Source organism: Lepus europaeus, chromosome 18, assembly GCF_033115175.1.
Source record: "Lepus europaeus isolate LE1 chromosome 18, mLepTim1.pri, whole genome shotgun sequence".
In the NCBI taxonomy this organism is placed as follows: domain Eukaryota; kingdom Metazoa; phylum Chordata; class Mammalia; order Lagomorpha; family Leporidae; genus Lepus; species Lepus europaeus.
In genome coordinates this window covers 19,736,548-19,754,545 of record NC_084844.1, presented here as the reverse complement: position 1 = coordinate 19,754,545, position 17,998 = coordinate 19,736,548, and the positions used below count along the sequence as shown (strand labels likewise).

Here is a 17,998-nt window from a genome sequence, read left to right as displayed (position 1 = left end):
TTGAGACCCAGCTGCTCTGCTTCTAATCCGGTTCCTAGCTAATGGGACAGGGAAGGCAACAGAAAATGGCCTCAAGTGCTTGGGCACCTGACACTCATGTGAGATACTCAAAGTTCCTGGCTTCTGGCTTCAGCCTGGCTATGGAGGCCATTTGGGGCATGAACTAGTGGCTGGAAGATCTCTCTTTCTATATACATAACTATCTCTGTTGTTCTGCCTTTCAGATAAATAAATCTTAAAAAAAAAAAAAAAAAAAAAAGTAATTGTATTCCTGCCACCCATGTGGAAGCCCTGCCTTGAGTTCCTGGTTCCCAGTTTTGGCCCAGCCCAGCACCAGGAGTAAACCAGTGGATGAGAGCTCTACCTGTCTGCGTACATTTCAAATATATTTTTAAAAAATTATAGATACAAAGATAAAATTAACCTAGACCAAAAAGTCTTATCACCTATTCATAGAAAATACTACAGCAAGCTTCTGAATTTTCACGGACAGCCACTTGAACATCAGCCTCAGGGCTGTGCAATACTTACAGGGCAATCCTGTGTCAAGCTCAAAAGCCTGAATGATTTTCAATAGCTCTTCAACAAGTTGACTAAATCTTGTACTCTCTTGAAGGCTTCTGAAATTAAATTGTTTGAGAGGCACACTTATTAAGTGATTATCAACTTTTTAAGAACACTAAAATAAGGAAAGACATGTAAACAAATAACAGTAGTAAACTTTTATTCAAAGAACAAAGCTATTAGACTACAATCAATACATCATTGGCATCAGAATAAAGTATGTGGCAGTACTGACTGCTTTTACAATTTTTTTCTTATTCTATTAAAGCTACCAAAAGCCTCAAACTATCTGATATAATACTACCCTGAATCCATGATAGATATAAATCCACTGTATAGAGAAATTATTTCATTCATTCCTTTAAATATTTGTATGCTTACTATTTCTCCAAAGACTGAAGAAACAGCAATTGTATTAGATGACACAAAGATACTGACCTAACAGAACATACATGTGACAGGACAGATACACAATACATAGATACATTGTATTTATTAAATAACTAGGTGGAAAATAAATGTAATGAAGCATAGATGTTGGACAAAGCGGTCATGATGCCAGCTGGGACACTCACACCCCACATCAGAGTGCCTGAGTTTGAACCCTGGCTCCACTTAGAATTTCAGCTTCTTGCTAATCCAGGGGAGGCAATGGTAATTTCTCATGTACTTGGGTATCTGCTCAGATGCAGTTCCTGGCTGTCAGCTTCAGCCTGGTCCAGCCCTAGCTGCTGAGGGCTTTTGGGGAGAGAGCTAGCAGATGAGAAATTTCTGTCTCCGTATCTCTGCCTTCCAAATAAATAAATAAATAAATAAAAAGAAAGAAAAACAAAAACCTGTAAGCTCTTACACTGTTCAGAAGCATTAGGAAAAGATTCCTGATTCCTGAATAGGCAGATGTCCATAAACCTTTCAGGAAACAACTTTAGAAATAATTTGCAGGGCAGGCACTGTGGTGTAGGAGGTAAAGCTGCCACCTGCAGTGCCAGCATCCCATATGGGTGCCAGTTCAAGTCCCGGCTGCTCCACTTCTGATCCAGCCCTCTGCTATGGCCTGGGAAAACAGTATAGGATGGCCCAAGTCCTTGAGCCCCTGCACCCACATGGGAGATCCAGAAGAAGCTCCTAACTCCTGGCTTCGGATTGGCACAGCTCTGGCTGTTGTGGCAAACTGGGGAGTGAACCAGTAGATGGAAGACCTCTCTCTCTCTCTCTCTCTCTCTCTCTCTCTGTGTGTGTAACTCTGACTTTCAAATAAATAAATAAATCTTTTTTAAAAAAAGAAAAGAAATAATTTGCTTCAGAACTAGCATCGTGGCATAGTGGATAAGGCTACCACCTGCAACGCCCACATCCCCACATGGGTGCTGGTTCCAGTCCTAGCTACTCTACTTTTTTTGTTTGTTTGTTTGTTTTGTTTTGTTTTTATTTGACAGATAGACAGTGAGAGAGAGAGACAGAGAGAAAGGTCTTCCCTCCATTGGTTCACCCCCCAAATGGCCACTATGGCTGGAGCTACGCCAATCCGAAGCCAGGAGCCAGGTGCTTGCCCCTGGTCTCCCATGCAGGTTCAGGGGCCCAAGCACTTAGGTCATGTTCCGCTGACCTTCCGGGTCACAGCAGAGAACTGGACTGGAAGAGGAGCATCCCGGACTAGAACCAGCGCCCATATGGAATGCCGGCACCGCAGGCAGAGGATTAACCAAGTGAGCAACAGCGCCGGTCCCTACTCTACTTCTGATCTAGCTATCTGCTAATGGCCTGGGAAAAGCAGAAGATGGCACAAGTACTTGGGCCCTTGCCACCCATTTGGAACACCTAGAAGAAGCTCCTGGCCTCTGGTTTCAGCTTGGCCCATTACTGGCCATTGTGGCCATCTGGGAAGTGAACCAGCGGATGGAAGATCTGTCTCTCCCTCTCTATAACTCTGACTTTCAAATAAATAAACAAATCTTTAAAAAGAAAAATAATTTGTCTGCTAAACACTTTATGCATTTTTAAACAAAAAAATGAATGCTTTTATAGGAACACCAGTTATATTATTATTTAAGAATTTCCATTCCCTCTTGCTGTTGTTACTTCCAACCTCCCGTCAATATCCAAACTGTGTACCTTTTGGTTATATCATTCTTACACAAAGGACACTGCGAGGGCCCTTTCTTCTGGTTGAGAAGCTTCAGCATACAAAATCTATAAATTATAAAGAAGGAAAGAACATTTCAAGGTTTTTTTTTTGTAGGCAGAATACTCAAAAGGCAAAGAACCTCAAAAAGATAATCTCACATTACTCTGAAAGAGCCATTTAAAGGTAATGGCAGGTGAATTACAACCAACGGTTTTCTCTAATTGTTTTTAGATGCTGCATAAGCAGGAAACCAAACCACATAAGCAGTGATCTATGAAAACTGAACTTACATGCATATGGCTGTTATGATAAAAAGGTATTAAGATGTTACTATGGCACATTTAATGATATATAATCCACATAAAATTATTATAATTAGTTGAAAAACTCAGCACCTTACTATAAAGCTACAATAATCAAGACAATGTAGTGTTGGCATAAGGACATATAAGGGGCTAGTGTTGTAGCATGGCAGGTTAAGCTCTAGCTTGTGATGCATCTAGTAACAGAGTGCACCTTTGAGTCCCAGTTGCTCCACTTCCAATCCAGTTTCCTGCTGATGTGCTTGGGAAGCCAGCAGATCATGGGCCATATGCTTAAATCCCTGCCACCCACGTGGGAGACATGGATGAAGTTCCTGGCTCCTAGCTTTGGGCTGGTCCAGCCCTGGTTGTTGTGGCCATTCGGGGAGTGAACCAGCACATTATCCTGGAGCCACACAGAAGTGGAGCAGCCAGGAATTGAACTGGTATTCCAAACGGGATGTCTGGTATGCTGGCCATCACATGCAGCAACTTTAAGACACGGTGCTGGGACTGCTGTTGTGGCACAGGGGGTAAAGCCGCTGCCTGCATCACATGGGGGCACTGGTTCAAGTCCCGTTGTTCCACTTCCAACCCAGCTCCTTGCTAATGCCCATGGGGGGAAGGTGTACCCACGTAGGAGACCTGAAGATCTGGAAGAACTCTTGGCTCCAGGCTTTGGTGGTCTGGCCCTTCCCTGGCCATTGTGGCCATTTGGGGAGTGAACCAGCAGATGACAATCTCTTTTATCTCCCTCTTTCTCTAACTCTGCCCTTCAAATAAATAAAATAAATCTTTTTTTCTTTTTCTTTTTTTTTTACAGGCAGAGTAGATAGTGAGAGAGAGAGAGAGACAGAGAGAAATGTCTTCCTTTTTGCCGTTGGTTCACCCTCCAATGGCCATTGCGGCAGGCGCATTTCGCTGATTCGAAGCCAGGAGCCAGGCGAAGCCAGGAGCCAGGTGCTTCTCCTGGTCTCCCATGCGGGTGCAGGGCCCAAGCACTTGGGCCATCCTCCACTGCCTTCCCGGGCCACAGCAGAGAGCTGGCCTGGAAGAGGGGCAACCAGGATAGAATCCAGCGCCCAACTGGGACTAGAACCCGGTGTGCCGGCGCCGCAAGGCGGAGGATTAGCCTGTTGAGCCCCGGCGCCGGCCCAAAAGCAAAACAAAACAAAAAAAAACAAGACACAGTACTGCAATGCCTGCCCCATAGTGCCCTTGATTAATTCATACAGCCTTGAAGAAGTGTATTCATTCTACAATAGAGACTTATCTCAGACCACCCAGAAAAAAGGGTGAAGGTGATGTTGAATCCAGGGTTGAATTGCAGCAAAGTCAGTCCTTCTCTGAGAAAGCGAATGCAGGAGGACCAGCTCTGTGGTGCAGCGGGTTAAAGCCCTGGCCTAAAGCACCGGCATCCCATATGGGTGCTGGTTCAAGACCCGGCTGTTCCACTTCAATCCAGCTCTCTGCTATGGCCTGGGATAGGAGTAGAAGATGGCCCAAGCCCTTGGGCCCCTGCACCCACGTGGGAGACAGACCCAGAAGAAGCTCTTGGCTCCTGGCTTCAGATCGGCACAGCTCTGGCCATTGCAGCCAATTGGGGAGTGAACCATCAGATGGAAGACCTCTCTCTCTCTCTCTGCCTCTCCTCTCTCTCTCTGTGTGTGTAACTCTGACTTTCAAATAAATAAAATAAATCTTTAAAAAAAAAAAAAGTGAACGCAGGTAGGCAGGATCAAGGAGATTCAGATGCTACACAGATGCTTCAACTATCATATTCTACTCAACAATGACATAGAGTTTAGAGGATAAGGGTGTTAAAAAGCTATCTGCAGTGCACATAAATACCCTTTAAAGACACAGAATAGAAGTTACTACTCCTTGGGAACATATAAGATGCAAATACTACCTGTACTCGAAGAAGCATCAATGTATTACCCTGGCAAATAGCACAGTGAACAATTCTGAGTATGAGTACAGAGGGAATCCCAATCATTCCTGTAGTACTGTAGAACACAGTAGAGTGACATTTTTTCCTAGCTTCCTCTAGATCAAGATGTTATTCAAATGATAAAGATATTACAGGGGCCAGTATTGTGCTACGGGTTACGCTGCCACCTGCAATGCCAGCATCCCGTATGAGTGCATGTTTGAGACCTGGCTGCTCCATTTTTGATACAGCTCTCTGCTAATGTACCTGGGGAAGCAGCAAAAGATGACCCAAGTACTTGGGCCCCTGCACCCGTGGATGACCTTGATGGGAGTTCCAGGCCCCTAGCTTCAGCCTGGCCCAGCCTCAGCCATTGTGGCTATCTGGGGAGTGAACCAGCAAATGAAAAATCTCTCTGCCTCTTTCTCTGTAACTGCCTTTCAAATAAACAGGTCAATCTTTTTTTTTTTTGGTTTGTTTTTAAACAAAAAGGTATTACAGAATAGATCCCTGAAAAAGTTGATTTATAACATGGGCACTATAGGCATTATACTGGACTTTTGTTTTTTTGACAGGTAGAGTTATAGACAGTGAGAGAGAGACAGAGAGAAAGGTCTTCCTTTCCCCTTGGTTCATCCCCCAGTGGCAGCTACAGCCAGCGCTGCACCAATCCGAAGCCAGGAGCCAGGTGCTTCTTCCTGGTCTCCCATGCAGGTTCAGGGGCCCAAGCACTTGGGCCATCCTCCACTGACCTCCTGGGCCACAGCAGAGGGCTGGACTGGAAGAGGAGCAGCCGGGACTAGAACCCAGCGCCCATATGGGATGCCAGCACCGCAGGCAGAGGATTAACCAAGTGAGCCACAGCGCAGGCCCCTATACTGGACTTTTAATTCTAATGTATCACTCAAAACACAATTTAAATTGTGACTGATTCTCCACTGCCTACCATATTCTCCATATTGGGGATTTGCAAGTCTTCTTTAATCTCCCACTGCTGCCAACTCTAATCCTCTCAATCTCATCAGCTATCTTCACCTCCATCTTCACTGGGCTCAAAGCACTTTAACTTTCCCTGCCTCCAAATCTTCCTACAGAACTACTCTCACCCCATTACTCCAGGAGTAACAGCTGTCCCTCTTGACTGCACTCATCTTCAGTTCCCAACCTCCCCACCTGCTCTAGGACCTTCTCTCATGCAAATGCCTTCTCCTCTCTAAGGGCTTATACATATGCAGATAAGTTATTTCTCCTGGGCACACATTATTTTCTCATCTTTCCTCCGTCTGTGATCTTCTTCCACATGTTCTTGAAGTACATAATGTTAATAATCTTATAACTCACTATGCCAGCATCTTCAGTATTTATTACTCAGGTGACAGGGAGGCATGCAGTAGATATTGCAGAAAGATTCTCATCAAGAGAGCGCGTTAAGTCTCAGGGTATAAAAGTTCACCTTCAGCTATCTGGAACCTTTTAGACACTGAGACGTTCTTGTTTTACAAAGTCTCGACCTGGGAACAAACTGATCACCACAGATAGTCTGAGAAGCACTGATGCAGAGGCCACAAAGTCAGAAATTCTTAAAGCGAGGAAGAAAGTTGTGCTGCCCTGGCCTGAGGCGGGGGGAACAGGACAGAGGAATCAGAAGGAAACAGGAACTGACTGAAGGCTGGGGGCTGACAGGGGAAACGCGAAAAAGACCGGCACTGGGTTTCTGGATCCTTGTTGGAACGCAGAATGTAAAGAGTAAGAATTCAGAGGGAGGAAAGCACCAGCCAGCTGGCAGATGTGTGCTTAGAGGACATCTCTCTAAAAAGAACAGGTTTCCTGCAGCTTCAGCCAGCTCTCATTATCCTTAAAACAGCAGCTGTTCCCTTTTTTAGGTTATGGAAACATTCTAAGAATCTGGTGGAAACTATGGATTCCCTTCCTCAAAAAAGTACATGTTCATAGTTTTTAATACAACTTAAAATTTTTTAAAAGATTTATTTATTCTGAAAGCCAGAGTTATAGAGAGGGAGGGAGAGACAAGGAGAATTAGTTCACCTCCCCTATGGCTGCAATGGCCAGTGCTGGGCCAGGCCAAAGCCAGGAGCCAGGAGCTTCACCTACTTCTTCCGCGTTGTAGGCAGGGGCCCAAACACTTAGGCCATCCTCCAACACTTTCCCTAAGCCATTAGCAGGGAGCTGGATTGGAAGTGGAGCAGCTAGGACCTGAACTGGCACCCACATGAAATACTGGTGTTGCAGGCAGCAGCTTTAACTGCTATACCACAATGCCCACTGGTTCCTTAATATAACTAAATTTAAAATTGAATGTAATTTTACAAAGTCATGAAGTCAAAGTTAAGAACTCTTGAATTTAAAAATTCCTGGTTGTCTCTGGGGAGAGAAGGGAGAAGCAGTAGTTTGGGATGGGAGTGGTAGGAATATATTTTATATCATAGACACTTTTGTTTTAATAAACTCATTACCCAGAACATGGTTTGCTTTTCCAATAAAAGAAGACACTCAGGCATAGTGTTGTGGTACAGTGGGTTAAGCTGTTAGGTAGGAAGGTAGACATTAGCCTATACAAGTGAGAGAGACTAATCAACAAGGGGAATTTTGGGCAATTGAATGATGGAAGTGTAGAAGCCACCTTAGAAGTACATCAGCATTTGTGCATCAGAAGCCTGGCTCGTGTTTAATAACCTTCTTAGGTGGGTCACGGCCCTCCCCTGGGAGTCAGGGGGGAAGTTTAGGGGAGTCTTCCCTGCCCTGTGCCAGAGGTTCTGTTAGGTCCAATAACATTGTGCTGATCGAGTTCTAGGAGGAATTTCAGGAATTCCACACCCAGCGAGCCCTCAACTCACCAATATCCCAGAAGAGGGAAAGGTGGAAAAATCTGTAGGCCATTTTCATATCTAAAAAACTCTCAGTTCTTTGCTGAGATGCCTGGCTGGTATGTAAGGTGCATCCTCTTTATTCCCACTTCCTACTTCTCTCTAGTTCATGTTTGAAATTCTTTTCTTGCAAGAAGACAAGGACCTCTGATCCAGCAGGCACCAATAACAAAGTCACCACTTGCAATCCCAGCATCCCATAATGGAATAATGGTTTGAGTCCCTGCCGCTCTGCTTCCGCTCCATCTCCCTGCTAATACATTCTAAAATGCCTCGGAAAGCAGCAGTATAAGATGGTCCAAGCATTTGGGTCCCTACCAGCCATACGGGAAACCCAAATGGAGTTATGGGTTCCTGGCTCTGGCTGGCCCACCCCCAGATGGAAGATTGATCTATCATTTTGCCTTTCAACTACATTTTTAAAAGATCAAAACTTTGGGGCCAGTGTTGTGCTATATGGGTTAGGCCACCGCATGCAATGCTGGCATCCCATATTGGCACCAGTTTGAGTCTCAGCTGCTCCACTTCTGATCCAGCTCTCTGCTAATGCATCTGGGAAGGCAGAAGAAGATGGCCCAAGTGCTTGGGCCCCTGCTACCCATGCGGAAGACCCGGAAGAAACTCCTGGCTCCTGGCTACAGATTGGTCTAGCTCCAGCCATTGTGGTCATTTGGGGAGTGAACCAGCGAATGAAGACCTCTCTCCCTCTCTCTCTGCCTCTGCAACTCTGCCTCACAAATAAAATAAATCTTTAAAAAAAAAAAAAAGTATTCCGAAAGAACCAGTGGTGTGGTACAGGAGGTTAAGTGACGCCAGCATCCCATATGAGCTCTGACTTGAAACCCAGCTGGACTGCTTCTGATCCAGCTCCCTGGGAAAACAACAGAAGATGGCCCAAGTGGTTGGGTCCCTGCTACCCATGTAGGAGACCTGGGTGAAGTTCCAGTTCCTGGCTTTGGCCTGGCCCAACTCTGGCTTTCTGGCCATCTGGGGAGGGAAACAATGGACAGAAGATCTTCCTCTCTCTGTAACTGATTTCCAAATAAATCAATAAATCTAAAAACAAAACAACAAACAAAAAAAAGTACTCTGAGACACAATGGAGAGTTGGATTTTTCTTTGTTACTTAATTGAAGAAGCCAAAGCTTCTATAAAGTCTGGTTTCTCTGTGGTATGAAAGATAAGCACAAAAATTAATAATGGGGGCTGGCACAGGTAAAGCTGCTGCCTGCAGTGCTGGCATCCCATATGGGCGATGGTTCAAGTCCTGGCTGCTCCACTTCTGATCCAGCTCTTTGCTTTGGCCTGAGAAAGCAGTAGAAGATGGCCCAAGTGCTTGGGCCCCTGCACCCGTGTGGGAGACCTGGAAGAAGCTCTTGGCTCCTGGCTTGGGATCAGCTCAGCTCTGGCTGTTGTGGCCATCTGGGGAGTGAACCAGTGGATGGAAGACCCCAAAGACCTCTCTCTCTTTCTGCTTCTCTATAACTCTGCTTTTCAAATAAATAAATAAGTATTAACAAAAAAGAAAGTTAATAATGGAGCCACATAAAACACTCAAACTTACTTGCAAAATATATGGTCACATTTTGTAGAAACAGGTTCTTTAATCAACTCCAGACTAGAAAGATAGGGGAGAAAAAATACGAGAAAAATAAATGAGGCACAGTAACTTATTAACTTATTTAAAAACACATTCTTAGTAATATTCAACTTTAAGCTTCTGTAACTTAACCAAGGTAAGGCTGAAAGTCCAGTCATGTGTTAGCAGCTAAGAACACAACAGAGAATACGATCTTTACCTTCAATAAAGACATCAAAACAAAATTATACTAATCTCTTCAACCTTATACTATCATTAATATTTAAGATTAACTGAAAGTACTTTAATTAGTTTCCATTTAAGCCCTTTTTTTTAAATCATTGTGGGTGCACATTCTATATCATAATTAAACAATCGAGTTCCATAAAGACAAAACCTTCTGTTTAAAGCAGTCTGCACTTATCTGAGAGTTTCAGCTGCCTACAGACAAGCATAGTCCAAAAATATTAAATGGAAAGTTTCAAAAACAATTCATAAGTTTCAAATTACAAATGGTTTCATATAGCATGATGACATCTCCCACTGTCCAGCCTGGGATGTGAATCATTGCTTTGTCTGGCATATTCAGGTTATACACACCACCTGCTTATTAGTCACGTAGCCATCTAGGTTATCAGTTCTTTAAAAAAAAAAAGTATTTATTTATTTGAGAGGTAGAGACAGTGAGAGAGCTCCCACCTGTTGGTTTACTCTCCAAATACCCACAATGGCTAGAGCAGGGCCAGGCTAAAGCCAGAGCAGGGATCTCAAGCCAGGTTTCCCATGTGGGCAGCAGAGACCTAAGTACTTGAGTCATCACCTGTGGCCTCCCAGGGTGTGCATCAGCAGAAAACTACAGTCAGCAGCAGAGATGTGACACAAATGAACCCAGGTGCTCTCCTACGGGATGTGGGCAGCCCACATGGCCTATTAATCACTGCAGCCACATCTGTCCCACCCTCCATGTTATTTGAAAATACATACCAGCCATCATATAATTTCATTTATAGATGTTTTAATTATATTCCCTTTTAAAATTATTTATGTAATTTGAGAGATAAAAAGAGAAAATGTCAGAGAGAAAGATCTTCTGTCTGCTGACTCACTCCCTAAATGCTTACAACCAGGAAGCCTAGGCCTCCCACATGGGTGGCAGCGATCTAACTACCTGCAGCCTCCCAAGGTGTGCATTAGCAGGAAGCTGCGTTTAGATAAAGCTAGGATTAGAATCCAGCACTCTGATATGGAACGCAGGTGTCCCAAGTGAGGTCTCAATTGCTTTACAAAATAAATGTTTGGCCTAGTGGGTAACATGCAGCTTGGGACATCCAAATCCCACAACGAAGCGTCTGATTCAAGTCCCAGTTCCGCTTCTAATTCAGCTTTCTGCTGATGGCTCAAGTAGCTGGGTCCCTGTCACCCATGGTGGAAGAGCTAGACTGAGTTCTTGGCTCCTGGCTTTGTCTGGTCCAGCCCTGTTGTGGGCATCTGGAGATTCAATCAGCAGATGGGCCATCTCTGACTCTCTCCAGCTCTAATTCTCTCACTTTAAAAGAGAAAGATGTTTTTAGTATAACCATAAAAAATTATTACTCCTAAAAATTAATTTCCTTAATAACATTTAACATACAAATAATGTTCCAATTTGCCTTTCTCATAAAAACTTTGAGTCATTAAATTTGCTTAAATCAGGACCTAAACAAGTTTCATATACTGTATTTGGTTGATATATCTTGCCTGTTTTAATCTTAGATTTCTCCTATTTTCCCCTTTCCCATTTATTTAAAAACGAGGCACACAGGTTAAGATTCCACTAGGGACAACTGTATTTTTTTTTTTTAAAGATTTATTTATTTATTTGAAAGTCAGAGTTACACAGAGAGGAGAGGCAGAGAGAGGTCTTCCATCTGCTGGTTTACTCAACTGGCCGCAACGGCCGGAGCTGTGCAGATCTGAAGCCAGGAGCCAGGAGCTTCTTCCAGATCTCCCATGTGAGCCCAGGGGCCCAAGGACTTGGACCATCTTCTACTGCTTTCCCAGGCCATAGCAGAGGGCTGGACTGGAAGTGGAGCAGACATATGGGATGCCGGCGCTTCAGGCCAGGGAGTTAACCCACTACACCACAGTGCCAGCCCCCAAGGGACAACTGCATTTCATATTGGAGTATCCAGGTTCAAGTTCGGGCTCCCATTCCAACTTCCTGCTGAAGCACACCCTAGGAGGCAGCAAGAGAAGGCCCAGGAACTCAGGTCCCTGCCACCCGCATATTAGATCCAGGCTGAGTTCTGGTCTCCTGGCTCAGCCTAGCCCAGCCCTGGATGTGCCAGGCATTGGGGGAGTGAACCAGCGGATGTAAGATCACCCAGCATTGTGATTTAACAGGTTAAGCCACTGCCAATTTTCATCCTGGCTGCTCTACTTCCAATACAGCTCCCTGCTGACAAGCCTGGGAAGGCAGCAGAAAATGGCCCAAGTCCTTAGGCCCCTGCACTTGTGTGGGGTACCTGAATAAAGCTCCTAGCTGCTGGCTTCAGCCTGGCCCAGTCCCAGCAGTTGCTACCATTTTGGGGAATGAATCAGCAGATGGAAGATATCTCTCTCTCTTCGTAACTCAGCCTTTCAAATAAATAAAATAAATCTTAAAAAACATTAAAAAAAAAAAAAAGCTCGGTAATTTGACCTTAGAATCTCTCACATTCTGGATTTTGCTGATTGTAACCCCATGGTGTGGTTTAATATGTTCCTCTAGCTGCTCTATTTCCTATAAACTAGACCTATGGGCTTGATCAAATTCACTTTCAGTATTTTCAGCAAAATGTTTTGCAAGTGGAATTATTTTCATTCTGTTACCTCAGGTGTGTAATAATGTTTTGCTTATGATTACTTTGTAAAATCAGTGCAATGCCCATTAAAGGAAACTGAGAAAATAATAAACTTACTTCTATCCCCACCCATCTACCCACAAAATCTCAAGGCCTTCTTGAGACTGATTTAGTAATATAACAAGTATGTATTGGGCATCTACTCACACAAGCCTTGTTCCCAAAGACAGAAATAAGGCAATGGGTAAAACAAAACCTGCCCCTAGGGAGCATATATTCTAGCTGTGGTAGACAGCTGACAGAGGAAGTAAATAAGCATACACAGGAGTACATATTAAAGAGAAAATAAGGGGGACAGGGAGTGCTACCTGTGTGTCACGGGTGTGTGTTTGTATACAAGATGGTCATGAAAGGCCCACTGAGAATGACATTGGAGCACAGCTGAATGATGTAAGTTTTTAGCTTTACGCTGCAAGAGAGCTCTAGAAACTGATTTTTGGTGGTGAAATCTAGGCAGAACATCAAAGCACAAGTAACCTGGTAGTGTTAACAGGGATGTGGTTCTTTTCAACAGATGCTTAACTTGTTGCAAAAGGATCTCAGAAGCTGGGGACAATAGCCTTGTTGTAAAGGACCTGGTAACACAACTCTTGTAATCATGGGGTTTCTGACGCAGCACAGGGTGATGAAAAGAAAAACTCAGGACTAAGTCAAAAGGCTGAGTTTCTACCACCAGTCCTCCCTCTCTCTTTTTTCAGTCAGCAGAGCAACCTCAGGCCAAGCACTCTACTTGACCCTGCTTCCTTCTGTCACTCACCCACTCTGCCAGTCTCCTGAGGCTACCGCAAGAATAATATTGAATGTTACTGGGGAAAATGCTTCACGATGTGAGATGACTTGTATCAGTGTATTATTATTGGGACCGATGTAACTTTAAAAAAGGAAATCAATCCTAGCAAAGAGAACTCTGATTTGTTCATAAATCACAATTTCTAGGATAAGATAGATATCAAGGAAATTCTCAGTAAGAGAATTGGATGTAGTTCTGATGCCAGATGGCTTTCGTTCTCACCACTGACTCAGTTCTGAAATAATTATATTTCAGTATGGTAATTATAATCCAAGCTACACAAACACATTGTAAACACAAACTCTGAACAGATGAAAACTCCAATATGTAAAAAGGTAATGACTGCTGAAGGAAGAACTTGCAGACAGAATAGGAGTAAAAAGGAAAAAAATAAAATGTTGCTCTTCTAGGTCCTGATGAGAGTAAATGTTTACTGTAAAAGTGATTCAAATATTTTAAACACTTTTCAGGAGCCGGCACTATGGCATAGTAGGCTAAGCCTCCGCCTGCGGCACTGGCATCCCATATGGGTGCTGGTTCATGTCCTGGTTGCTCTTCTTCCAATCCAGCTCTCTGCTTATGGCCTGGGAAAAGCAGTGGAAGATGGCCCAAGTGCTTGGGTCCCTGCACCCATATGGGAGACCTGGAAGAAACTCCTGGCTCCTGGCTTCAGATCAACCTAGCTAGCCATTACAGCCATTTGGGGAGTGAACCAGTGGATGGAGGACCTTTCTGTCTGTCTTTCCCTCTGTCTCTAACTCTGCCTCTCAAATTAAAAAAATAATAATAAAATAAAAGAAAGAAAATTTAAACACTTTTCAAATCTGGGAGTATATTAAGCCTACTTCATACCTGCATATTGAGCTTCCAACATGGGTAATGGGAAAAGAAATCAGTTTAGGCTTGAAAAATTACTACCCACCAGAAAACGTTTTAGCAATTCTTCTGAATGTCACAAACTTATATGGTTATATGTAAAAAGTTAGAAAGAACTACCAATTATTGGAAATAACTGCCAATAGAAACTTAAAGGCCAGCACAAGAAATTTTCATTCAAGACACCTTAAGGGAGATAAGAAACCACCCTATAGCAACCACAAGTAACATTGTTTCCAGTTCCAATCAGAAATCACTTAAGAGTTAACTGCAAATTGGGGGAGCCAGCATTGTGGCATAGTGAGTAAAGTCACCGCCTGTGATGCCAGCAGCCATATGGGTGCCAGTTCGAGTCCCAGTTGCTCCACTTCGAAGCCAGCTCTTTCCTAATGTGCCTATGAAAGCAGTGGAGGATGGTCCAAGTGCTTAGTCCCCTACACCAAAGTGGGAGACCTAGAAGAAGCTCCTGGCTTTAGCCTGGCCCAACTCCAGCCATTGCAGCCACCTGGGGAGTGAACGAGAGGTTGGAAGCTCTGTTTCTCCCTCTCTCTCTGTAACTCTTTCAAATAAATAAAATAAATCTTTATTCTTTTTTTTTTTTTTTTGACAGGCAGAGTGGACAGTGAGAGAGAGAGACAGAGAGAAAGGTCTTCCTTTTGCCGTTGGTTCACCCTCCAATGGCCGCTGCGGCTGGCGCGCTGCGGCCGGCGCACCGCGCCGATCCGATGGCAGGAGCCAGGTGCTATCCTGGTCTCCCATGGGGTGCAGGGCCCAAGCACTTGGGCCATCCTCCACTGCACTCCCTGGCCACAGCAGAGAGCTGGCCTGGAAGAGGGGCAACCGGGACAGGATCGGTGCCCTGACCGGGACTAGAACCCAGTGTGCCGGCGCCGCTAGGCGGAGGATTAGCCTATTGAGCTGCGGCGCCGGCCAAATAAATAAAATAAATCTTTAAATAAAACAAAACAAAGCTGCAAACTGTACTACCCTAGGCACTGCTGGAAAAAAATGAGAGAGAGAGAGAAAGATAAGTAGGTATGATGCCTACCCTAGAATTTTTTCCTTATAAATCAGTTTAAAGTTGGACAATGACCAGAGTGAACAGTTTTAGTTTAAAAAATTCTTTTTTTTTTTTTTTTTTGCTTGAGGGATCAAGCTTATGTCACCCTCACCTGGACCCTCCTTTGAGGTTGAATGAGCCACTTCCACTTTTTTTTTTTTTTTTAAAGATTTATTTATTTGAAAGTCAGTTACAGAGAGAGAGGAAGAGACAGAAAGGAAGAGAGATCTTCCATCTGCTGGCTCACTCCCCAGATGGGCACAATGGCCAGTGGTGGGCCTGGCCAAAGTCAGGAGCCAGGAGCTTTCTCCATGTCTCCCTTGTGGGCCACAGAAGTACAAACACTTGGGCTGGACTCTGCTGCTTTCCCAGGTGAATCAGCATGGAACTGGATCTGAAGCGGAGCAGCTGGGACTTGAAATGGCGCCCATATGAGATGCTGGTGTTGCAGACAGAGGTTTTTTTTCTTTTCTTTTTAAAAAGACTTATTTATTTATTTGAAAGAGAGTTACAGACAGGCAGAGGCAGAGAGAGAAAGAGAGGTCTTCCATCTGCTGGTTCACTCCCCTATTAGCTGCAACAGCCAGAGATGGGCTGATCCAAAGCTAGGAGCCGGGAGCTTCTTCTAGGCCTCCCACTGGGTGCAGGGGCCCAAGGCCTTAGGCCATCTTCTGCTGCTTTCCCAGGCCACAGCAAAGAGCTGGATCAGAAGTGGAGCAGGGGCTGGTGCTGTGGCGTAGCACGTAAAGCCACTGCCTGCAATGCCAGCATCCCATATGGGCGCTGGTTCTAGTCCCAGCTGCTCCACTTCTGATCCAGCTCTCTGCTATGGCCTAGGAAAGCAGTGGAAGATAGCCCAAATCTTTGGGCCCCTGTACCCATGTGGAAGACCCAGAAGAAACTCCTGGCTCCAGACTGGCACAGCTCCGGCTGTTGCAGCCAATTGGGGAGTGAACCAGCGGATGGGAGACCTCTCTCTCTCTCTGCCTCTCCTTCTCTCTCTGTGTAACTCTGACCTTCAAATAAATAAATAAATCTTAAAAAAAAAAAAAAAAAAAAGGAAGCGGAGCAGCCAGGACTCTAAGCGGCACCCATATAGGATACCAACACTGCAGATGGTGGCTTTACCTGCTACACCACAGCCCTGGCCCCGCAGGTGGAGGTTTTACCCACTACAGCACAATGCCAGCCCTAGAGTAGTCTATTTCTAACAGCAAACAGGAAAAAAATTTTAAGAAGCTGGAAAACACAATCGTTGATTGAAAACAAAAATTTAGCATTAACTTTCATTCTTGCCTCTTCAATTTTTATGTATGTTTTTTTAATTGATGGTTTGATCTGCCAGAAAGAGAAAGAACATTACATTTTTATGACTGAATCCCGTGGCAATGGAAAATAAATGGGCCCAAATGCCACGTGATTGAGGACTTCGTGATCATTCTTTTGAATTATCAAGCGTAAATCTTGCGCTTCTTCAAAGCAGTTCCTTCCCCTCAATGTCGTTTCCTACTTCTCTGACTCTGATGTCCCCCAAATGAGGCTGTAGATCTCACTCAGCTGCTGCTTTTGTCACAAATGTCGAAGGGCAAGGGAGAAGACAGCTATACATCTCGGGATGTCTCTGAAAACATAAGCTGCATTTTCCTTTATCTTATTAACTTGATTCCAGATATGAAAAACAATTTTCATGAAGCACAAAGGAAAATTTATTTGAAACTTACCCTCCTCTACTGAGAACAAGGAGCAACTTTTCCATTTACTTTCTGAATGTTACTCACCCCTAACCATCACCATATTTAAAAAAAAAAAGTCAAATATCAAAGAACCAATTGAGTTGATTATTCAGTTCATTCAACAAAAGTTTACTGAGTGGCTCCTATGTCCCAGGTAAAATTCTGACTACTAAGGAAATAGAAATAAATAAGCTAAAGCCTCTGTTCTTGTGGAATACATGTCTCTCTGGAGTGCACTTTAAAAAGGATAAATAAATTGTCTAGAAGGTCAGATATTAACAGGTGTTATAGAGAAAAATAAAGCAGGAAAGGGCAATAAAGAATGAATTGCATTTTAAATAAGGTCATCTGGAAATGACTCTAAAATGCAGTAATTCAACCAGGATTTTCAAGCCATGCAATCACCAGAAGAAAAACATTCCAGGCAGAGAAGAGCACACATGACAGCCCAGAGAGACGATCTGAGAGCCATCACAAGGTCAGAGCCGCCATGTCTGAATGACCAGAGCAGAGACCTGAAGGTACGGGTTTACATTTATTTTGTAGATTTAAGAGAAACTGTAAAGACCATCCAACGGATGCTTGTGGTTCTTAACCTTTGTTGTACCTCAGGCTCCTTCTCCGAATAATGTTGTAATATGTATAAAACAAAAAATACAAAGTGAAGGGACAGGCCTTCGCCTAGCAGTTAAGCTCTCAGTTGGGACGTTCACACCCCACATGGGAATGCGTGGTTTGGAGTCCTGGCTCCACTCCAGATTTCAGCTTCCTGCTAATGTGCACCCCAGGGGGCAGCAGGTGAAGTTCAAGTAGTTGGGTCCCTGCCACCTGTGGATGATCTAGACCGAGTTCCTGACTCCTGGCTTTGGCCTGGCACCAGCCCTGGCTATTGTGGGCTTCTGTGAGTGAATCAGCAGCACATGAGAGATCTGTCAGTTTCTCTGCCTTTCAAATAAATAAAAAATAATTATTTTTAAAAAGTACAAAAATTACACAAAAAACTAATCATACTGATAAACAGTCCTCTCCATAGGCCTCCAAAGGTCCTGGAGGGTCTGCAAGCTAAAGGCTCCTGAAAACATGGCTCCTGGGAATTTTCTGGAGTTATGGAAATATTTTACATCTTGATGGGGGATTTGGTTACAGACACATATTTACTTAGCAATCAAAAATCCTTGACTTGGGACAGGTGATGTGGCAGAGTATGTTACACAGAGGCTTGGGATGCCCACTTCCCCTATCAGAGTGCCTGGGATAGAGTCCTGTCTG

General features: G+C 44.1%; 1 protein-coding gene across 8 annotated transcripts in view; it reads right to left on the bottom strand.

The window, feature by feature from the left end:
- BRCA1 (BRCA1 DNA repair associated) overlaps positions 1 to 17,998 on the bottom strand; it is a 74,400-nt gene that overhangs the window by 52,911 nt on the left and 3,491 nt on the right. For 4 of the 8 annotated variants that reach the window (XM_062174843.1, XM_062174844.1, XM_062174848.1 and 1 more), the window contains exons 3-5: positions 9,374 to 9,427; positions 2,677 to 2,754; positions 532 to 620 (exon numbers count right to left, since the gene is read on the bottom strand). In XM_062174843.1, coding sequence (XP_062030827.1) covers positions 532 to 620; positions 2,677 to 2,754; positions 9,374 to 9,427 — 221 coding nt within the window. The remainder of the gene's footprint in view (positions 1 to 531; positions 621 to 2,676; positions 2,755 to 9,373; positions 9,428 to 17,998) is intronic. The other 4 variants (XM_062174846.1, XM_062174847.1, XM_062174850.1 and 1 more) reach the window with 1 other exon arrangement.